Source organism: Chiroxiphia lanceolata, chromosome 28 (genome assembly GCF_009829145.1).
Source record: "Chiroxiphia lanceolata isolate bChiLan1 chromosome 28, bChiLan1.pri, whole genome shotgun sequence".
Classification (NCBI taxonomy): domain Eukaryota; kingdom Metazoa; phylum Chordata; class Aves; order Passeriformes; family Pipridae; genus Chiroxiphia; species Chiroxiphia lanceolata.
Genome location: NC_045664.1, coordinates 1142203 through 1164694, shown reverse-complemented (window position 1 = coordinate 1164694; position 22492 = coordinate 1142203). Strand labels below are relative to the sequence as shown.

The following is a 22492-nucleotide window of genomic DNA, read 5'->3' as shown; positions in this document are numbered from 1 at the left end:
ACCCCTCTCCAGAACCCCATCCTAAAGGAAGTTCCATCCTGCCCTTCTATCCCATCCCCCCACAAAATCCTTCCCCTCCCATCGGGCCCAGGTTTGTCCCCCACTCCCACCCCAACCCGTATCCAGAGCCCCATCCCACCCCCATCCCACAGACAGGGTTCCATCAAACCACCCCCCAGAGGATCCCATCCTGCCCCCTCCCCATTCCCTTTTACAGGGCCCCATCCCACTCCCAGACTCCCATATCTGGCTCTCTCATTCCTGTAAAGGCCCATCCTGCCCCCCCTTCCAAGACAGGGTCCCATCCTGGCCCCCCATTCCCACTCACAGAGCCCCATCCTGACCCCCATTCCAATATCCAGGGCCCCATCCTGCTCCCCTGTTCCCAAAAAGGCTCCATCCTGCCCTTCTATCCCAACCCCTCTCCCTAAATCCTGCCCCTCCCTCAGTTGGGCCCAATCCTTCCCCCCCTATTCCCACACCCAGTGCCCAATCCTGACCCCTCATCCCGCAGCCCCCCATCCTGCCCCCCATTCCCATATCCAGACCCTCATCCTGCCCCCCATTCCCATATCCAGACCCTCATCCTCCCCCCCCATCCCACAGACCCCCATCCTGCCCCCCATTCCCATATCCAGACCTTCATCCTGCCCCCCATTCCCATATCCAGACCCACCGACCCCCATCCTGCCCCCTATTCCCACCCCCCCTCCCCGCCCATTCCCATCCCATCCCATTTCATCTGGGAACACAAAGCCGTGGAGGAGCCGCATGTTGAGTGCAAAAAATAAATATAAAATTTATTAAAACACCCACAATATTTTAAAGATATCAGGAATAATACAGCCCACGGCCCCACGGCCGCGCCAACTCAGAATAAAATACAAATTAAAAAAAAAAGAACAGAAAACAACAACAGAACAAAAAATAAACAAACAAAAAAAAGAAAACCAAAACCAGGGGGGAGGGAGGGGGAGGATCCAAACTTGCAATTTTTAGGCATCCTAAAAAATAAATTTACCGACACACTGGGGGAAAGAAAAGGGGGTTAAGGGGAAATAAAACAACACAAAGAAGGGGGGGGGGGAAGAAAGAGGGGAAAATTATACAAAATAAAATTATCAGCATAAATTTACTGTCCTAGAAGTATCTACAGTTTAATACACATTAATCCTATTGCCTTGAGACATGGGAAAAAAATCTACCGGTCCTCGATCCGCCCCGGAAAAAAACTTCATTTCAAGTAACCACAGTCCCGAGCCGACCAAGAAATCTTCAAGTGTGATTTTTCGGAGCCGCCGGGACACCCGTGCGATGTCTCCTCCCTCCACCTGCCGCCGTCCCACCTCCCCTCCTCGATTATACCAAAAAAAAAAAAAAAAGCCCAACAAAAACGCCAAAATACCCCCGCCCCGCCTCCGACCGAATTCCCGAATCCGAGAAGAAACGGCGCCTGGTTTTTAATTTGGAATTATCGCCTCCTTTTTTTCCTTCGTGCCGCGGTGCGGAAAAAAACCCACCGGCAAAAAAAACCCCAAAAAACCCCCAAAAAAAAACAACAAAGAAAACCCCAAAAACCTCCTCGCTCCCGAAATTAAAATGAGGCTGAAATTCCGGCGGTTTGTAAATCCCTGAAGGATGCGGAGAACTGAGGAAAAACCCGGGCGGAAAGGGGAGGGGGGGAGAAAAGGAGGGCAAAAACAAAGAGGGGGAAATGAAGGAGGAGGAAACACCGCTGCGAAAGGATCCCTGATTTCGGAAAGATTCACCCCGGACTCGCTGGCGGGGGCTGGGGGGGGCTGAGGTATTTGCCTTGAGGGGCGCGGGTGGGCTGCTGCCCGGGGGGGGGGGGGAAGTAGCACCAATAAACCCCAAAAAATGGAAAAAAAAAAAGGTGGGGAAAGGGGCAAAAGAAAGAGTCGGGCAGAAGCGGGCGGGGGGAGGATGAGCGCGAGGAGCTGCGGGAGCGTGGGGGGCGCGGGGCAGGGCCGGGCGGGGCGCGGGGCTGGATCGGGGCTGGATCGGGGCTGAGCCCGGGATCGCGGGGATGGACACGGTGCTGGGATCCGCGATCGCGGTGCTGGGATCCAGGATTGCGGTGCGGGACGCGGTGCTGGGATCCGGGATCGCGGTGCTGAGCAGCACCAGGGGTGTGGGGCTGGCACGGTGCAGGGGGGCAGTGCCAGGATTAGGGCCCGGCCAGGTGGTGCTGGGGGGCTGTGCCGTGGGGTCAGGGGTGCTGTGCCCAAGCACCACGGGGGTGCCATGGGGTGGGTGCACAGCGCCCGAGCACCACAGCTGTGCCAGGCACTCTGCCCGAGCACCGTGCCCACGCTCTGTGCCCGAGCACCGTGTCTGTGCCTGGCGTGTGAGCGCCGTGCCCGAGCACCGCGTCCATGCACCGTGCCCAGCACCCTCCCCATGCCCGTGCACCCGGACCAGCACCACGTGTGTCTGGGCACCGTCCCCAAGCACCACGGTCACACAGCACATCTGAGCCCCGTGGTCGTGCACGGAGCCTGAGCGCTGCATCCACACGTGGAACCCACACACGGTGCCCACACGTGGTGCACGTGCTCCATGTGTGCACAGCACCACGTGCACTGGGCCGAGCACCATGTCCCAGCACCACGGTCACACATCCTGGCTCAGCACCACGCCCACACCCCACGGCCAAGTGCCGTGTTCACCCCTCATGGCTGAGCACTGTGCCCACACACCGTGTCCGAGTGCCATGTCCACCCGTCACGGCCAAGCACCACACCCATGACACGTGGCAGAGCACCACTGTCCAAGCTCTGAGTCCATGCAATAGGTCCAAGCACCAAGCAGAGCACCACGTCTGAGCACCATGTCCATGCACCACGTCTGAGCACCACGTCCACACCCCTTGGCTGAGCATCGTGGTCGAGCACCGTGTTCACACATCGTGGTTGAGCACTGAGTCAATGCACCAAGTCCAAGCACCGTGGTCAAGCACCATGTCCACACACCACATCTGAGCACCGTGTCCATCCACCAGGTCCGTGACATGTGGTCAAGCACCAAGTACAAGCATCAAGCAGAGCACCATGTCCACGCACTGTCCCCAGCACCATGTCCATGGTGCATGGCTGAGCACCGTGCCCGAGCACCACGTCCATGCACCATGTCCATGACACATGGTCAAGCACCGTGCCTGAGCACCATGTCCATGCACCATGTCCATGACACATGGTCAAGCACCGTGCCTGAGCACCATGTCCATGCACCGTGTCCGAGCACCGCGGTCAAGCACCGTGTTCTCACCCCCTGACTGAGCACCGTGTCCACACATCATGTCAGAGCACTGCGGTCGAGCACCAGGTTCACACACCATGGTCAGGCACCGAGTCCATGCACCAAGTCCAAGCACCAAGCAGAGCACCATGTCCACACACCACGTCTGAGCACCGTACCCACGCATCATGTCCACAGCGCATGGCTGAGCACCGTGCCCGAGCACCATATCCATGCACCATGTCCATGACGTGGTCAAGCACCGTGCCCAAGCACCATGTCCATGCACCAAGTCCAAGCACCACAGCAGAGTCCGTCTGAACACCGTGGTCGAGCACCATGTCCACACACCAGGTTCGTGCACCGTGTCCACACAGCGTGTCCAAGCGTGGTGCCTGCACACCATGTCTGTGGGTTGTGGACGAGCACCGTGCCCCGAGCACCGTGTCCACACACCACGTCCAAGCACCACAGCAGAGCACCATGCCCGAGCACCACGTCCACGATGTGTGGCTGAGCACTGTGTCCAAGCACCGTGTCCAAGCACCATGTCCACACACCCTGTTCGAGCACCACACCCGAGCACCGTGTCCACGATGTGTGACCATGTCCACGCACCATGTCTGAACACCATGTCTGAGCACCACGGTCACATGCCATGTCCGTGATGCCTGGCTGAGCACTGTGCCCAAGCACCATGTCCAAGCACCACACCCGAGCACCACATCCACAATGTGTGACTGTGCTTGAGCACCATGTCCACGTGCCATGTCCGAGCACCGTGGCCAAGCACCACATCCAAGCACTGTGTCCACGCACCACGTCTGAGCACCACATCCCCGATGTGTGACTGATCACCATGTCCAAGCACCATGCCCACGTGCCACGCCCCTGATGCGTGACTGACCACCGTGCCCGAGCACCACGTCCACAGTGTGTGGCCAAACACCACGTCTGAGCACCATGTCCGCACACCACGCCCGAGCATCACATCCACAGTGTGTGACCAGACACTGTGTCCCAGCACCATGTCCCCAGTGTGTGACTGACCACCACGCCCGAGCACCACATCCACGGTGCGTGGCCAAACACCGCGTCTCAGCACCATGTCCACAAACCACGACCAAGCACTGCTGAGCACCGAGATCACACCTCTGACCAAACCCTACACCCACATACATCTGAGCACCTCATCCCACCACCACACCGGCTCCGCAGGGAACGGTTCCACCACGACCCCGGGACACCTTGGACATGGCAAAACTCCGGTTTGCATCAACCCAGCCGGCTCCCGGCACACCTTGAGCTGTCGCTCCGGAAAGGTAAACTTCCTTCTCAACGACATTGCTTTATTTTTTTATATCTTGGTTCCTTAGTTTCATATATACATTAGTAGCACCTCAGCGAGATGGAATCAGGCAGAAGCGTGATACAGTTTGTTAAAACACCATAGCACCGTTTGTATTACAAGATTTCATTTAATAAAAATATGCCTTATAGAGCCCACAAAGCGTACTCCAGTATTAAAAGGAAAAATCAGCAATTGAGGCACCTCAGGGATTCTGGTTTCCTTCTCCTTCCCACGCCTCATCCCGAGAGCATCGGGACGAGGGGACCCGAAATGCACCCCTCATTTCCCGCCTGCAGCGGGATGGAAGAAGCCGGTTGGGGCTCCCCGTGCCGAGCTCTCCCCGGGGTTTCCACCACGGGTTTTGTTCTAGCACCATTGTGGCCACGACCTGCTGCAAAACGAGGTCCCCACATCCCATTCCGAAGCGATTAAAAACGTTCCTTCCCCCTCGAACTCCGTGACCCCCGTGGCTTCGGTGCGGGCGGGACGAGCGCGGCCGCCAGGGCGGGTAAAGGGAAAGATTTTGCTTGGAAACAGCCTCTCAGCAGCAAGGGGTAAAAGAGCTGTGCATAGATTTCGAGTTTTGTGTAGAAGTCTGAAGCGTGCGAATTTGTAATGACTGAGAGTTGAGGTAGGTTAGACGTTATGTAGTGTAAAAACGTGAGACTGCAGCAGTTCTTGCTCCCCCCGACCCGCGGCGCCGGCAGCTCCCGCTCCCCCCAGAGCCAACGGACCAACCCCCCTCCCTGCACCAAAAACACCTCCAAGGAAGCAGGACTTAGACAGGTTACACGGACCATCGCCTTCTCAGAACGCTCCTTCTCCCCCCCACGCTCCAGGCGAAGCTCCAAGGCACCCCCGCCGCGCCAGCCAGAGACAAACCCCCGGCGATGCCGACGGGGCCGGCACCCGAATCCGGCCCCACATCAGCCGGGTCCCCTCTCCCCCCTCCCAACCACACGGCGGGTCCCCCGCTGGAACGGGCATCCCTAAAATCCGACTTGCCATCAACTCTTACAATCCTGATATGCTATTGGGTATTTATAAGAAAAGCGGGAATAGCTCGTTGAGTTTCCTTGTCAAATATACGCGACTTTACAGATTACGGTTAAAAAAAGGAACAAAAAAAAAAAATCATTAATGATGAAGGACGGACAAAGCATGTTAAATATTCTGCCAGTATTTACAGGTCTCCCACGATAATCTTGTTTAAAACATACTGCTTCAAGTTGGGGGGGGGGGGTGGGAGGGGAGGGGAGAGGGAAGAAGGGGAGTTGTTTGCTTTTTTTTTAAGTTTCGCTTTTTAAATCTAGGTGAAAGTGCTTTTAAAAAAATTCTTTCCCTATGTACAGGTTTAAAATCAGACCACGTAAATGTTCAGGTTGTTTTTTACCGAGATCCTGCTGATCCGTGTCCCGTGCGCGGGGAAGGAGGGTGACAGTAAACACGAGGTGGTTCCCGCACGGTGACGGCGTCGGCGTTGCCTCGCTGGCTCTTCCAAAAGGCACCTCAAAGTGCAAAAGCAACAACCCCCCTGGGGACGCCGGGAACCTGGATCCGTCTGTGCCGCGCTCCCGGGGAGCTCTCCCGCCCCTCCATCTGGGCGCGGCTCCGGCGTCGGGCGGGAAGTCTCGACGGAGATTGTTCCAAAAGCACCACGCGGTTGTCGTCGTCATCGTCGTTGGGTTGTCAGCTGGGTTTGGGTGGGTTTTTTTTGCGGGAAGAACGGTGATCCATAGGAAGGAGGGATGGCACCCGGGGAGAGTAAAGAGCACCGAGCCCCGGCGGCGCTGGGGCCGCTACGCCGGCTTGCTGGCACCGGCAGGGAAGGCGGACCCGGCGGGATTTGGCCCAGCCAAGCCTTCGGGATTCGCTCTTCCCGGAGCCGATCGCGCAGAGAAAGTCCCCCGGAGACGGAAAGCACCAGACTTTAGCAACAGTGATGTACAGAGAGCAACACTCGCTATTCACAGTTTGGGGTTGGTTTGTGGTTTTTTTTTTCCTGGTTTTTTGTATTTTTTTGTTTCTGTTTCTTTGTCTTGTCAGCTCCTTTGGAGATGCCGCCGTCGCCGCCACTGCTCGCCCTGGGGCCATTGGCAAAGTAGCCACAAGTCCGAGCCCGAGCACGGCCCCCCCAGCAGCGGCATTCCCAGCCCGGCCGTGTCCTGAGGTCTCCGGCACCAGGAAAGACGCTGGCCCACTCCGTCCCGGTGGAGCCAATCCCGCTGGAGGAGGAGCCGAGTGAAGATGTGCCGCCCCGGGATGTCCCACTTTTCGTGGGCTCCCATCGCTGTAAGAAAGGGCTCCTCAAGCTGCAAAATAAGTATTTTTATGTCCTTTAGGAATAAAAATATTCGGCTGTTCAGCGTGTCTGGCTGACAGTAAAGCACATGATCCCGATAGCCTCAGAGCTGCAGGGAGTCACCTCTTGCCTTTAAGCTGGTTTGGTGTTCAGGTTGGTTTGGATTTGTGTTCAGGGTGGGTTTTTTCCACGTTGGCTTCTCTTTCGAAGATCGGCTTCGTCGTCGTCATCGGAGTAAAAAATAAAATCAAATCAAATCCGACAAATAGGCTTTTCCTTTAAGTGGAATTAAAAACCTCTCCTCGTGAAAGGACGCTAGGAAATTCATCTGAGGCTAGATTAAAAAACATGGAGATATAAATAGGAGATTACCTAAAATCATCAAACAGCATCGTTCCTCCTGGGTGCTTTTTTTACCCAGTTTTGCTTGGTATGCCAACTCCTCACCGGGCGCAGCTCTTTGACGGCGCATGCCCGCGCCGGCTCCGCGCGTCAGGTTCGCTTCCTATGGGTTGGATATTTTTTTTTTTTTGTGGTGTGGCTGTTGTGTTTTGCTTCACTTTTGTCTCTTTATTTTTTATTTTTTTCTTCTCCCCACGCCCGAGGAGAAAGCACCACGAAGCAATGCCGGGGCACCGGCACTGCCGAGGGTTGAGGTAAGATGGGGCCACGGCGGTTGCGCCCGTCTCAGATCCAGCGGCTGTAGGGGCCTGTCACCTTGGTGTAGGCGTAGGAGGACACAGTGATGGCGGAGTTGGTGGGGATGGCCACCGCCTGCCGCGTGGGGACCGAGTCCCTCCTCTCCTTGCTGGGTGCCTCGGTCGCCAATGCACCGCCCCACTTGCGCTTCTTGGCGAAGGCTTTGGCGTCCGGCGGCAGACCCAGGCGCGCTGCCTCCTCCTGCCGGGCCCGCGCCCGCTCTGCCAGCTGTTTCATCTTGGCCTCCCACAGCGCCAGGCCGTGGTTGGGCTGGTTCAAGTTCTTGTGTTGGTAGAAGACGAGGGAGATGCGGGTGGGGTGGCAGCGGTTGGGTTTCTTCAGCGGGGTGGTGGCATGGAGCTCGCGGCGGGCACATTCAATGAGGATGGAGCCGTGGGCAGGCGCCACGGCCACGCCGCCGATGTTTTCGTCCAGGAAGTTGTGCTCGCTGTCCGACCACTCCTCCTCCTCTTCCTCCTCCTCCTCCTCCTCTTCTTCCTCCTCCTCCTTCACCGCCTTCTCTGACAGATCCTCCTCCAAGCCAAAGGGGTCCCATGGTTTGTCCTGGCGGGGCCCTGCCGCCCCCTTCTCGCCCAACGCTGCCTCCCACGGCTTCTCCGGCAGCCCCGGGCTGGGCGCCGGCGTCCTGCGCTCCTCCACCTTCACGGAGCCCCACGGCTCCTCGGGGAAGTTGGGCAGCCCCGGCAGAGCCGAGCTGAAGCCCAGTGAGCCCAGCAGGCTGGGGGTGCCCGTGCCGGCCAGTGCTGCCTCCCCGAGTTTGCAGGGGCTCCATGGCTTCGGCAGCAATCCCGACCCGCGCGCCGGTGCTGCCGCTGGCTCTCCTGTCGCCAGGACATTGGGCCACTGCTTCTCCGGTGGTGGCAGGCGTGCGGTGGTGTCGAAGGTGCTCAGCTTCTCCCGCCCATCTGCGCCTTGCACCAGCGCACCCCACGAGCCCTCGGCCGTGTTAGTCCTCTCGGGGGAAGACGCGCCCCGTGGCGCCTTGAAGGGGCTCCAGCGCTGCTCTGGCGCCGCGCCGTGTGCCGGGATGGCCGGCAGTGTCAGGTCAGCGCTGGGCACGGCCGCTGCACCAGGAAGGGGCTCAATGGCAGGTGGAGGGTCCGGAGGCTCCTGCTTGATGGGGCGGCTGCCAAAACAGCTCTGTGCAAAGGACGGTGCCTCCTCTGAGCTTGGGTTAGTCCTGTGTGCCCCGGCAGCCGTCGCTTTCTGCTGGCTGGCGTAGCGGTTGGCCCGCTCGTAGGTGCGCTGGTGGTGGTTCTTGCTCCGCATGCCATGAGGGACGGGCTCAGGGAAGTTGGTGTTCCCGTAGGTGTAGTTGAGGTTCTCCTGCAGCACCGAGACGTCAGGTTTCTTCTCGTAGCCATTGCTCACCCAGGTGCTCCCGCCCCGCTCGGGTGCCCCGTAGTTGAGGAACTGCGAGGGGAACACGTGGTTGCTGGAAAAGCCGTAATACCCGAAGGAGGGAAGCGCGAACTTGGAGTGAAACCCGTTCACGGAAGGCAGATTGGGCTGTGCATAGTAGGAATGGTAAGAGTAAACACTGTTCATGCTGTAGGGGTCGGAGGGCCGGCAGCTGCCCAGCACCGAGTAGCTCTCCACCACCGCGTTGCCGTTGTACTTGAAGGCGTTGTAATGGCTCTGGGGTTCCACCTTGATGGAAGGTTTCAGTGACTGCGGGGGGATCCCGCTTTTCAAGGCCATACCTGCGGGACAGCACACACAGCCCCTGTGACCCACCGGCTGAGGGAGCCACCGGAGGGGAGCGACAACCCTGAAACACTTGGCCAGGCTCGGGAATTCCACAGAGCACGGAGGTTGGGGTTGGCATTGCCCAGCATTGCCCGGGATTCACACCCATGCTGAGCGCTGCAGAGAGAGCTCCCACTGCTCCACGGCACAGGGAAAAACCCAGGTGCCATGGAAAAGTCATCCATGCCATCTGGATAGGCAGGACAACTGGGGACTTGGTGGCTCAAGAAGGAGTATCCCAAATTAGGGGGGAGCACCCCGAAAACCCCACCAGGCTTCCGCTCTCCAACTCAACACACCAGCCCATCCAATCATATCCCAATCCCCTCACACACTTCCCGGCCGGCTTGGGGGTGGCAGGACCTCACCTGTGCCCCTGTTACCTGCGTTTGGCTGGAGCGTGGGGAGCTCCAGCACTTCCTGCTTGATCTTCTCTGGCGTCATCAGCTTCTCCTTTTGCAGCTTCTTCTTCTCCGCGGCGGCTTTCCTGGCCTCCAGCTGCCTCTGCCGGCAGGACTTGGCAGGTTCAGGCAGCCTGCGGACCTCGCGCGGGAAGGACGTGAGCACCTGGATGGCCCCGCTGCCCACCTTGGCGTTTTGGTTCTCCTCACTGCCGAACTCATCCGTGCTGGACATCTTGTAGAGGGGTAGGACGTGCAGCTGCTCATCCTCGGGGATTTTGCCCACCACGCGATTGTCTTCCTTGGTCAGTGTGCAGACCTGGGGGGGTGGGTGCTGTCAGCGGGGTGCTGAGGGATGTGGTCTGTGCTGGATGGGCCAAACCTCCTCCTTATTCCCCCATCAACACGAATCCACACCAGCCTGGCATTCCCTCCGCTCTGGTCCCCAGCTGCCATATGGAAACCTCCCGTGGGTTGGACAAAAGCAAATGCTGGTCCCCGTTAGCACCTGAGTCTGGCTGGGGTGGCTTCAGCACTCACAGACCTGAGGTGTCATTTGAGGTGTCACACCAAGGACCTGGAGCCAGGCAGGGAGGACAGAATACGCTGAGCTGGAAGGGACCCACAAGGATAATCAAGTCCAACTCAGTCCTGCATAGGACACCCCCAAAATCCCACCATGTGCCTGAGAGTGTTGTCCAAACACTCCTTGAACTCCATCAGGCTTGGTGCTGTGATCACTGCCCTGGGGTAGGACAACTGGGGACCCAGTGGCTCAGAAAGGAGCATCCCAAACTGGGGTGGGAGCACCCCAACACCCCCCCCCGGTGCCTGCTTACCACCGTGCAGCCGTTGTAGAGGTTGTGCTGGTCCTTGTGAGCATGGGCACAGAAGTCCATACACGCTGTCACCCCTGAGAACGGCCTCCCCTCCTTCAGGCCCAGCCGGCAGTCGATCGCTACGTCCTCGTTGGTGACCTGGTGGAAGGAGGAGAGGGCTCTGGTTATCCAAAATCTCCCAAACACCACCACCTGGCACCCATTCGTGTTGCCAGTGGACAAGGGAGTGGCAGTACCTGGTTTTGGTAGGCTTGTGGCGCCAGCCTCTTGTAAAGCGGGGCAACCTCGGTGGCCAAGTCCTGAAAGCTTCTCCGGAGCAGCTCTTCCTGTGGCAGGGAAAGCAGGAGGGTGTCACCCAGGGGTTTTGGCATGGAATCACAGATAGAGCCTACAGACACCACACAGCACCCAACCCTTCCCACCATGTCCAGCACAAAGCACGTGGCTTAAATTCCTGATGAAGATCTGACTGTTCAGCCTCCAGCCCCTGCACCTGTTGTGTTTTCACTCACTCAACCCATCAGCCCTTTGGTTTCTTCCTTGGAGCTTCTCATTTGCGCCACCTTTCTTTTCCTCATCTCCCTAATCCATCAAAAATTCTGCAAGGAACCCCATTTTCAGGATTCACAGGTAATCCTATTTTCTGGCTTCACAAGGAATCCTACTTTCAGGCTGCAAAACCTGGAGCTGAAGGTGAAGGAGGTCCAAACCCACCCCTCCCCAGTGCCATCCCACTCCAGCCCCCTCACCCACCTCTTTGGGATTGTCTCCCACCAGCCTGAACTTGCGGGGGGTTTTGCTCCGGGCGTATTTGCAGCCGTTGAAGTACATGCTCCAGGAGCAGCCGAAGGAGAAGGAAGCACCACAGGTGTTGGGGTCCTTGCCTTGGCAGGCACAGGTCCGGCTGGGAGGGAGGGACACCATGAGGAACATCAGCCACCAGCTTGGTGACAGCAGCTCTGGGAAGAGCAGGGACCCCACATCCCATTCCCACCCCATCCTATCCTGTCCTGTCCCATTTAATTAATCATAATCCATATAAATTAATTATAAATAGTGTGTTATTCTTAAATCACTCTTAGCATTTAACAAAGTTGTTGTGAAGTTACTTTTGTGGGAACACAGCTTAGGAAAATCAGTGAAACGTGAAGTTTTGATAAACTAACCCTGATGTGTTTCAATGAACTAAAGCCTGGGACACAAACAGGGATTGTTGAAGTTGGACATCTGGAATGCAGAATTTAAGGACCACAAGAACATTTTGCAGAGAGCAGAAGATAAAGAAGAGACTAACAAAGGTTCAGTACGTGTGTTGGTAAGTCCCTGCCAGAGGAAAAAAGATACTGAAGATACTAAAAGGAGTAAAAATATGGGCTAATTAGCATGAAAAGTAAGAAATCAATAACCAACAGAGAATACTAATTAATGAAAGAAAATCATGTAATTTAGAACCAATGAACATTAATTTCATTGTTTGCTAAAAATGTACAAACATGTGAAAAAGTTTTGAATTGGTGTCGGTGTGGAGGCCAGGATTTTGTTGGTCACACACAAAGGGAACAAGAGACAGGACAAGAGGCCTCAAGTTGTGCCAGGGGAAGTTTAGATTGAATCCCTTCACTGAGAGGGTGGTCATGTATTGGAATGGGCTGCCCAGGGAGGTGGTGGAGTCACCACCCCTGGAAGTGTTCAGAAAACGTGTGGATGTGGCACTCAGAGACACTTGGTTAGCACTGAACACGGTGGTGGTGCTGGTTGATGGTTGGACTTGATGACCTTGATGATCTTTTCCAACCTTAATGATTCTGAGATTCTGAAACCCCCTGGCCAAGAATAAAGCACTGCCTTGCTCCCTAACACTGAAATCCCAGTGATTTCAGGGATTTGGCAGCAGTGGCACTTACTCGTCGTTGAGGCCGCAGCGGCGGCTCGTGGGGTTGCCGTACTTGGTGAGGGTGTCGGTGAGCTCCTGGTACAGGGTGTCCCCCAGGGTCCTGGGGATGCCCTCCCAGGCCAGGATGAGGATGATGATCACGGCGTTCTGGCAGTGGTGCCCGGCCCGGTGCCGCACCAGGCAGAGCAGCTTCTCCTCCTGGTTGTGTCTGCGAATCACCTGGAAAACACAGGGGTCAATTCAGCAAACACCACTCCAAAAACACCTCCTGGGATGGGGGAACCCAAAAGTAGGTCCTGGATTCTTTCTGTGGGGACGTGGGGGGGTCAAGTCAATAAATACTACTCCATCAACCACCTCCTGGGATGGGGAGGACTCCAAAAGTGGGTCCTGGCTGCTTTCTGTGGGGATGTGGGTGTCCCATGGTTGTGTTCACCCCCACGGGCTTTGGAGTGTAGGCAATGGACATGCTGAGGGTGGGAATCCCCACAGAGCTTCCCTGGGGGTGGACACAGCTCTTGCCTCCTCCTTGCCAGCCATGAATTGACCATCCCACCCCTGCCCACTGTAACCACTGCTGGTGGAGGACCTCCTTGTGCCCAGGAAGGGGGGTAGGAGCATTGGGGGGCTCCAAAGGGGGAGAGAAGCGGGGCACAGGCACTCACCCACTTGGCAATGGGGCAGCCCCGGGAGCTCTTGCCCTCTTTCCCAGTGTAGATGACCTTCTCGATGCGGATGGCCTTGCCCTTCTCACCGTACCTGCCAGGAACAGCCATCAGACCCACTCGCCCACCTCCACACTCAGGAGACCCCCAGTCACCCTCATGAGCCCTTCAGAAGCCCCCATTCACAGGACTCCTCTCGCCCTTGCAGGACCCTGGTCACCCTCACTTGTCCTCATGGGGTCCCTCACAGACCCTCATTTGCCCTCACAGGACCCCTCAAAAGCCCCAGTTTTCCCTCATGTGTCCCATTCACCCTCATGAGACCCCACTCATCCTCAGGAGCCCCTTCATGGGTCTCCATTCAACCCCACAAGCCCACACTGACCCTCATGGGTCCCCACTCAGCTCCTGGGTCTCCATTCTCCCTCACAGGGCCCCACTCATGACCTCAGCCCCCTCAAGGGTCCTCACTCACACTCATGGGACCCCTCACTCTCTCAAGCCTCCACTCACTCTGACAGGACCCCGTAGGCTCCCACTCACCCTCACAAGCCCCACTCACCCTCACAAGCCCCCTCACAGGATCCCACTCACCCTCACAGGACCCTACTCACCCTCAGGAGCCCTCTCGTGGGTCCCCATTCCCCCTTCCAAGCCCCCACTCATCATCACAGGACTCCACTCACCCTCATGGGACCCCTCATGGCTCCTCACTCACTCTCAGGAGCCCCCACTCCCCCTGATAGGATGCCAGGGGTTCCCACTCACCCTCATAAGCCCCCTCTCACCCAAATGGGACCCCTCATGGGTCCCCATTCACCCTCACAGGTCCCCGTTCACCCTCACAACTCCCCACTCCCCCACAGGGGACTCCTCATGGCCCCCCACTCGCTCTCAGGAGCCCCCACTCCCCCTGACAGGTCCCCACAGACCTCCACTCTCCCTCATGGCCCCCTGCCCTCTCAGCCCCCCAGGGATGGGATGGGAAAAGGTCCTCACCGCTCTTCCATGAGCTCCCTGATGGAGGCCACGGTGGGCCCCGAGCCCAGGTGGGTGTAATACGGCCCCTCGTCCTTCTCCACGATTTGCTCTGAAGACACAGGAGGGAGAGACCGAGATTTTGGGGTTTGCACTTCCATCAGCTGCTTCAAAGGATTCCAAACCCCCAAATTCCCTCAAACCAAACTCAAGGGTTCATCTCCCCGTCAGAGCATCAGAGAAGGGATGCATTAAACAGCCTGGCAGCTCTTCATCATTTTCTGCTCTGGAAGATGCTCCCAGCACTAAAATGCCACTGGAAAACTTGGAAATGGGTGCTCAAACCCACCCTTGTTGGGGACCGAAAAACCTCCCCGAGCAGCCACAGCCCTTCCAAGCACCCCAGCAGTGACCACGGCTCCATCCTGGCTCGGGGGATTCGCTCCAGCCACTCCAGCTCTGGATTTGGATTCCAAATTCGACTGGACTCCAATTCGAGATTCAGATTCCAAACCCCCTCCTCATCCCAGCCCCTGCTCACCACCTGGAGCACCCCTTTGGTCCTGCTCACAGGGACCAGCCTGGGATAATTTGGGATAAACTATTGGTGCTGCTTTCGGCTTTCCTGGAGGATTTGGGGATGTTCATGGGATGATCCAAGTTGACTGTGCAAGGAAGGAGCTGCAGTGCCAGGAAGAGGTGAAAGGATGCTGGGCCTATGGGAGAAGGATATAGGCTACCAAAGGATGCTGGGACTGTGGGAGAAGGATGGTGAGGCTTCAGGAGGGTGCTGGAGCTAAGGGAGGACACTGGGGCTATGGGAGAAGAATGCTGGGGCTATGGAAGAAGGATAGTGGGGCTGCAAGAGGATGCTGAGGCTTCAGGAAAAGGACATTGGGGCTAAGGGAGGATGCTGGGGCTGTGAGAGAAAGATGTGGGGTACAGGAAAAGGATATAGGCTATGGGAGAAGCACACTGGGGCTACGAGAGAAGGATGCTGGGACTATGAGAGAAGGATGCTGGGACTATGGGAGAAGGATGCTGGGACTATGAGAGAAGGATGCTGGGACTATGGGAGAAGGATGCTGGGACTATGGGAGAAGGATGCTGGGACTATGAGAGAAGGATGCTGGGACTATGGGAGAAGGATGCTGGGACTATGGGAGAAGGATGCTGGGACTATGAGAGAAGGATGCTGGGACTATGAGAGAAGGATGCTGGGACTATGAGAGAAGGATGCTGGGACTATGGGAGAAGGATGCTGGGACTATGAGAGAAGGATGCTGGGACTATGAGAGAAGGATGCTGGGACTATGGGAGAAGGATGCTGGGACTATGGGAGAAGGATGCTGGGACTATGGGAGAAGGATGCTGGGACTATGGGAGAAGGATGCTGGGACTATGGGAGAAGGATGCTGGGGCTTTGGGACAGGGATACTTGGGTTACACGAGAATTCTCAGGTTACAGGAGAAGGACACTGGGTCTGTGGGAGAATCATAGAATCACAGAATCAAACAGGTCAGAAAAGACCTCTGAGATCATCAAGTCCAACCCCTGATCCAACACCATCAAGGTTACTAGACCATGGCAAGGATGATCAAAGCACAGGAGAAGGATGTTGGGGCTATGGGAGGATCCTGGGATTACAGGAGCAGGACACTGGGGCTACAGCCCTGCCACCAACACCTCCATCACAACAGCCCCCTCAGGGCTTTCAGGGCATGGAGGTGCCATGTGGGAAGCACTAGATGCTCCAGGCAGGCACAAGGATGGATCCCCAGCACACTGGGATGCTCTGACATCTCTGGGTGGGACGCATCCAGCACCACGGCCGGGTCTGGTCTGTGTTCTCTGCTCTCACCACTCTGATTTTCATTCCCATCATGTCCAGCTGGCTGGGAGCCAGGCCGAGGAGAAAGCCGGGCTCAGCTGGGATGCAGATGTCCAGACAGGGATCAATACGGGACGCGCGGAGAAGGCTGATTTCATCCCAGCCTCCAACAGCACCCAACAAGGCACCAAGCCCCACTCCTGAATTGCTTCTTCCACAGCTTTTCCTTGGGAAAACAGAGAGGTGGCAGCACGGGAATCCCCCCTCTCCCAGCCCCTTAAACCACGCCGGAAAAGAAAAAGCAGTTCCAATCTTTTCCTGGCAAACTCCAAGATCAGTTCGAGCGGCTCCAGAAAAGCTTTTCCTTTGCTCCGTGACTTTTGGGCTGATTCCTGCTGCCATTTACAGGCGAATAAATAAATAATCATCAGCCCCACTAATAAAGTGCAGCTTGGTCTTAGCCCGAGGCCACCTCTCCCAGCAGTAGGGGGGTCGTTTTTCCAGCTAGATGCTCCAAATCCTCACCCTGCTCCTCCCAGCCCTGGTATAAACACTGGGGAGGGAAGATCCAGCTCCCTGCACTCAGATGAAGGTGGACTGAAAGGACCAGATGGGAATTTTCTAGGGCTTGCTGCAAAATATAACAAATGCCAACGCACACCAAAAAAAGACCCCAAAACCCCACAAATCCAAGAGTTTGCTGATTTTTCAATGCATCCTGGTTGGATCGGCCAGTGAACAAGGCAGCATCCCAGCAGCAAGGATTTCTCCAGGGATAAGTGCACACAAAAAGCCAAAGTTTGGGTTACTCCGGGTACCCCAAACCAGCTAATTTGGCTGAAAATACCCTAAAGAACCAGGGGTTTAGGTGGGTTTTGGCACTGAGACCACCATGGACTCGTGGGATTCAGCTGAGTGGTTGAAATAAAACCCAACAGCCCTTTGGTTTTGCTGCTCATCCAACCCCCACCAGCACAGCCCGTGGTGTCGGTGCCACCCCCGCGGCGACACGGTGGGTGCTCAGCATCTCCAATAAAAATAACAGGCGAGAACAGAAAGCAGAAGCAGCTCCACAGCACCAGCGTTTCACCACGTGAGCTCTGCATCTCGAGTGCTGGGCCCAGCTCTGGGCCCTCAGTTTGGGAAGGATGTTGAGAGGCTGGAGCAGGTGCAGAGAAGGGCAACGAGGCTGGGGAAGGGTGTGGAGCACAAGTGCTGGGAGGAGCAGCTGAGGGAGCTGGGGGGGCTCAGCCTGGAGAGGAGGAGGCTCAGGGGAGACCTTCTCACTCTCTGCAGCTCCCTGCCAGGAGGGGGGAGCCGGGGGGGGTCAGGCTCTGCTGCCAGGAACCAACAGTAGGACAAGAGGGCACAGCCTGGAGCTGCCCCAGGGCAGGTTTAGGTTGGCCATGGGGAAGAAGTTCTTCCCAGAGAGAGGGATCAGCCCTTGGAATGGGCTGCCCAGGGAGGGGGGGGAGTCCCCGTCCCTGGAGGGGTTTAAGCAGAGCCTGGATGTGGCATCAGTGCCATGGTGGGGGGGACAAGGTGGGGTTGGGTCACAGGTTGGACTCGATGATCTCGGAGGTCTTTACCAACCTGGTTGATTCTGTGATTCTGTGATCCCCCCAAAAATCAGGTGCCTTGCTGGCACTGTGGCATCATTCTGTTATATATCCAGGGCAATCTTGGAAAAATAAACTCCTGGAAATGCTACCCCAGTAACCCCTTGGCACGGCCACTCACTCACCAACGCAGTCACAGGTGGGGAATTCTGCCTGTGCCCTCTTGGCCGGGGTGTCCAGGAGGCTTTTGGTTGGTGTGTCCAGGTACTTCAGCGGAGACTCCAAAAAGCCGCTCAGAGTCGGCGTCAGCGGCACCTCGTCCTTGGTGGGCGTTCTGTCGGCATCGTCCACGTCCGGGTTTTGGCTTTCCTCGGAGTAAAAACACGTGGTGGACACCACGGTGATAGCACCAGAAGATTCAATTTTGATCTGTTTGGGGGAGCGGGCGGTAAAGGGGGGCTCTGACAGCAGAGCCTTCCCCGGAGACAACGCGCAGCTCTTGGGGCCGGGCTGGGGAGCGCTGCTGGGGGCCGAGGCGGCGGCGGTGCTTTGAGGGGACCCTTGCGAGGCTGGTGCTGGTCCCCCTGGCTCCTCGGCAGCCCCGGGGGCGAGCGGGGCGGGCGTCTCAGGGGGCGGCAGGTTGAAGTTCTCCCCGAATTCGGCTTCAAATTGTCGGATAAGCTCTTCCAACTTGTCATCCACCATGATGGGAGCCGAGGTGGCCGGCAGGGGGGCAGCCAGCGCTTCCTCCGAGCCCGTCGGCGCCGAGTGAATTTGGGGGCCCCCCCCGGGGGCACCCCTTTCCTGAGAGTCGGGAGCGGGGGGGATGCCACCGGGGGGGTTGGGTGGCGGGGGGCATGCGGTGGGCTGGGCTAGTGCAAGAGGCTGGTGCGGGAAGGCGATGGCGGCGGTGGTGGGTCCGTTTGCATCTCCTCAGGGGGGGTTCGGCGGGGGGTCGGCGGGCGCCCGAAACCCCTCCAGGCTGATCTGCCAGAGGGGTAGGAAGAGCGGCTGCGAGTCCTTCTGCTTCGCCTTCTTGATCTGCACTTGCTTGCGGAGAGGTTTGGCCGGGGGGGGCTTTTCAGGCGGCATTTTCTTCTTCTTCTCTTTGGGCTGCTTTTCGAAGGGTTTGGGGGGCACGGCAGGGGTGCCGGGAGCCCACCATCCTCCCGGCCGCTCCGGGGGAGCTGCCGCCGCCAGGCTTTGCTCGAGGAAGAGGCTGCGCTTGTGGTGGAGATGCTGCTGCAGGACCAGCTGTGTCTTCTTGTGCAGGTCGGGCTCTGGTGGCACCGGCGGCAACGGGGGGCCACCCGGTGCCTCCTTGCTGGCCGCTCGCTCAGGGGGCTCTGTTTTGGGGGCCGTCACTTTGCCAGGGGTCGCTTCAGGTCTCTTGAAAGCTGCCTTGATGTAGTCGTCAGCGTTCCCCAGCAGCTGCTCCAGCTCTGCCATGGGGTCTCCAGCCCCCGTCGCCCCCTCGGCCTCCAGCCCCCACGGTGCTGAGAAGTTGCCCCGGGGCGGTGCCGCGCCGAAAAATGGCTCAGGTGCTGCTCCCGGCTCGGGCGGGTAGCGGGGCTCGTCCCCTCGCTGCCACGCGGCCCCCGGCGGGGCGAGGGGGCCTGGGCCGAAGGGGGCGGCGGGGGGCGGCGGGGGTGGCGGCAGCGGCGGCTGCCCATCACCCACGGGCTGGGGCAGGGCGGCCGAGAGCTGTGTGAGGGCCTCGATGGCGATGGCGGTCTGCAGGCTGATGTTCTTCTCCTTGGCAATGGTCAGCGCGCTCTGGGAAAAGGGGAGGCCGTCGGGCGGGCACGGCTCGGCAGCCTCAGGCACCGGCTGGGGGTCAATAGCACCTTCCTGGGGGGTGGGAGGGGGGATGGCGGCGGCGCGGGGACGCGGGGACGCCAGTTCTTCGCCCAGAGCCGTCTTGATCTTCTGTTCCAGCCATTCCAGGTAGTCGGGGCACTCGGGGCCGTCGCAGTTGCAGTTGGGGGGCTTCACACCGTGCTTGGCCAGCGCCAGGGCGGCCTTGAGGGCGTGCAGGTCCTCGCCCCTGGGCACGCCGTCCGCCACGCCCAGCCTGCCCCGGCTCATCTCCGAGTCGAACTTCTCGTACAGCAGCGACGGCGAGCCTGGCGGCGGGAGCGGTAGGAGGAGACGGCTTCGGCCACGCCGAGAAGGCCACCAGGTTCCGGACGTCTTCCAGGGGGCTTTGCCGGCGGCGGGCGGCTGGCCTGGCGACCACCCGCTGGACTCCATCAGCGCGGTGCCCCCCGGCTCCAGCCGGCCCCCATTCACCAGGCTGAGTCCGCTGCCCTCGTTCAGCCGCCTTTCTTCCACATAATTAATTGGCCCTTCTTCCATTTGGCTTCTGCTGGGTCCATCAACCGCGTCGCCTCCCCGAAACCTGTCTGTGAGGAGAGACAGAGGAGAGAGGTGAATTCCCCCTCCATGACCCACGTGCCATCACCCCCCAGCCTATTTTCTCCCTCTTTTTCCTTCAGTCCCCTTTTCCCCATCTCTTTTCAGACCCAGGGGATGAAGATGCACATGAGCCATGTGAAGAACTACTCACTGGTGGCAAAGCCACACGGGGTTTGCCCAGCTGAGTAAGGACCAGCTCGTCTCGGAAGGGCCCCGCTTTCCACCCACGTCCCCACCCCGCCACCCACTTTCGAAATTGCTCACGGGGAGGTTTGGGATTTCCATCGCCATCCTGGCTCCGGTGACACAGTTTACACGGTGAAGGAAGCGGCACGGGGAAGGAGAGGGGGGTTTTTTTTGGCCCTGTGCCCTGTACAAACATCCTGGCCGGGAGCAGCCGGCCTTTGCCGGGGGCTGCGGCACGGCAGGAAGCTGCCAGAGTTGGCTACGCCGGTGCCAGGGGCTGCTTTCACCTCAAATAACCCGGTGTCTGTATCAACACGGCCGGCCAGGGCTCCCCAGAAGCGCCGGCTGCGTGCCAGGGACGGACCAAACCCAGCCGTCCACGTCGGGCACCCAGGGAGCCCATCTGGGACGCACACCCTGGATAAGACCTTCCCAGGGGTTCTGGCAGGGATGGGGGTGTTTCTGTGCCCTGTGGCTCTGTCCCCCCTCGGCAGCGGGGATTTCGGTGCTCCGGCAGCTGGGTGTGCCGGGCGCTGGCAGCGCATGGAGCCCTTTGCCGATAACCAGGGGGAGCTTCCGGCAGGCTAAAAATACACCCCAGCTCGCTGGAAAAACCATGCCAAAGCAAGCAAGGGCTGTGGGCAGAGCTTCCTGCCGCTGGATGGGGCCGGCACCGGCTCGGCTCGTGGGAAGGAACCCAGGCTCAGATTCAGTGGGGAGACCCTGAGTTACAAGTCACAGCTCCAAGTTACAGCTCTGAGCTACAAGTTAGAGCTCCAAGTTACAACTCACAGCTCTGAGTAAGGGCTGCTGTCCAAGCCAGTTGTCCACATGGGGCTGTTGGTGTCGGGGCCACGTTTAACCCCTCAACCACCGGCCCCACCACGTCCTTCACCTTCCCCTTCATGGTGGGAACGTGAGTAGAGCCACGCTCAGATCCCATACCTGAGGTGAGAACGCTGCTAACTCTGGCAAAACCCCAGTGAAACCTTGGAGGAGCCACTTCCAGCACGACCGAATCCCCAAAAATCCCTCCTCCCTGTGGAGCGGGGTGAAAACCCCCAGGGGGGCACAGTACAAAGCACCGTGGCCCCGCTTTGGCACAGGGCTCACCCTGGTGCTGCCGTGGGTTTGGAGGGGCTGCGGTGCCCTCGCAGCATCCCCGGAGCCGCGGGCGATGGGACCGGTCCGGCAGGTCTGGGGAGAAAGTGCTTCATCCCCCACCGAGCCCGGGCAGGGTGGGGACAACACAAACACGCCTCCGCTCCCCTTTGCGAAGCACGGCAGAAACAGCCTCGCCCGCCCTTCCTTCACTGTCATCTTCCTCCTCCTCCTCCTCCCGCCCGGCCAAAGGGGATTTTCCCAAGCATCACGTTGGAGATAAACACCACGAGCCCCCTCCGAGAGCGCGGGGGGGGAAAGGTGCCGGGGCCCCCAAGTGTCACAGCGGTGATGCCACCCCAGGGAAATGATGACAAAACCTGTTTGGCTCCGGTGGGAGCGGCCCGACGCCCCCGAGGGTCTTCCCAGGGGGAAGAACCTGCTGGGGAGGGGCGGGGGAAGCCCCAAAAAACAGCCGCGGGGTCAGGGAGGCACCCTGGGCTGCTCCATCCCATAAACCAGGTTATGGATCCGGGCTGGGGACGCATGAAAATAGTTCACCGTGTGAATCCAATGCAGGATTCACACTGAGCATTCCCCGATGCTCCTAAAGGGCTAATACAAAAGCCACAACCTTCCCCAAATCAGCGGAGGAAAAAACGCCATATATATATATATATATATATATATGAAACATAATTATTTTTTCCTGGTTCTCTCATCCAGCTCCTTTTGTTCCCGGCCCCGTGGGCTGGGAGATGGAAAGACCTCAGGCTTCCCCCTGAAAATTGATCCCCCTCTCCATCCCAACGTGCTCCACAGAATCCCCCCCATCACTGCCGTGGGCACCTATTTAGCCCCTTTCCCTGGAAAAAGTGCTGCCTGTCCAAACCTCCTCCCATTCAGCCCGGGAAAGGATAAAATGCTGGGGAGGGGCTGGGCCTGAAGGGGGGGGGGGATAAATTAAAATAAAGATAAAACCAAGCGCTTTGGTTTGGATTAATTCAGCTGGTCCTGCACGGCCCCTTCTATAAAACGGGGGAAAATCCCCTGAGGACGAAAACACTTATTTTTATTTTAATTCTACTTTTCCTCTTTTTTTTTTATTTCCCCCTGTTTAAATGCCTTAAACAGAGGGAAGGAAGGGAAGAAAAAAAAAATAAAAAAAGAAAACAACCACACAGGCAGAGCCTGGCTTGGAGGGTTTCCAGCCTGGGCTGCGCTCCCTGGGAATAGTCG

The 22492-nt window shown here is 58.1% G+C and overlaps 2 protein-coding genes across 6 annotated transcripts; both read right to left on the bottom strand.

Moving 5' to 3' along the window:
• Window positions 1–774: 774 nt before the first annotated feature.
• Window positions 775–7564, bottom strand: LOC116799403. Of its 5 annotated transcripts, XM_032712528.1 has the most exons (5): window positions 3925–7564; window positions 3477–3814; window positions 3190–3230; window positions 2976–3150; window positions 775–2858 (listed from the first exon to the last, which is right to left on the bottom strand). In XM_032712528.1, the coding sequence occupies exons 1-5, from the start codon at window positions 4364–4366 to the stop codon at window positions 2694–2696; spliced, it is 1161 nt and encodes a 386-aa protein (XP_032568419.1). In that variant the 5' UTR covers window positions 4367–7564; the 3' UTR covers window positions 775–2693. The 5 variants fall into 5 exon arrangements, with proteins under 5 accessions (XP_032568419.1, XP_032568418.1, XP_032568421.1 ...); XM_032712527.1 differs by having other exon boundaries at window positions 2976–3230; XM_032712530.1 differs by lacking the exons at window positions 2976–3150; window positions 3190–3230 and having other exon boundaries at window positions 775–2857; window positions 3401–3814.
• On the bottom strand, window positions 775–19975 carry TET3 (tet methylcytosine dioxygenase 3). The gene is given in 12 exon segments (XM_032712535.1): window positions 775–9334; window positions 9764–10100; window positions 10621–10758; window positions 10857–10946; window positions 11374–11524; window positions 12525–12733; window positions 13180–13273; window positions 14179–14269; window positions 17734–19681; window positions 19684–19715; window positions 19718–19750; window positions 19753–19975. Coding segments are annotated over 12 exon segments (5013 nt in total). The 5' UTR covers window positions 19907–19975; the 3' UTR covers window positions 775–7598.
• Between the last annotated feature and the right edge of the window lie 2517 nt (window positions 19976–22492).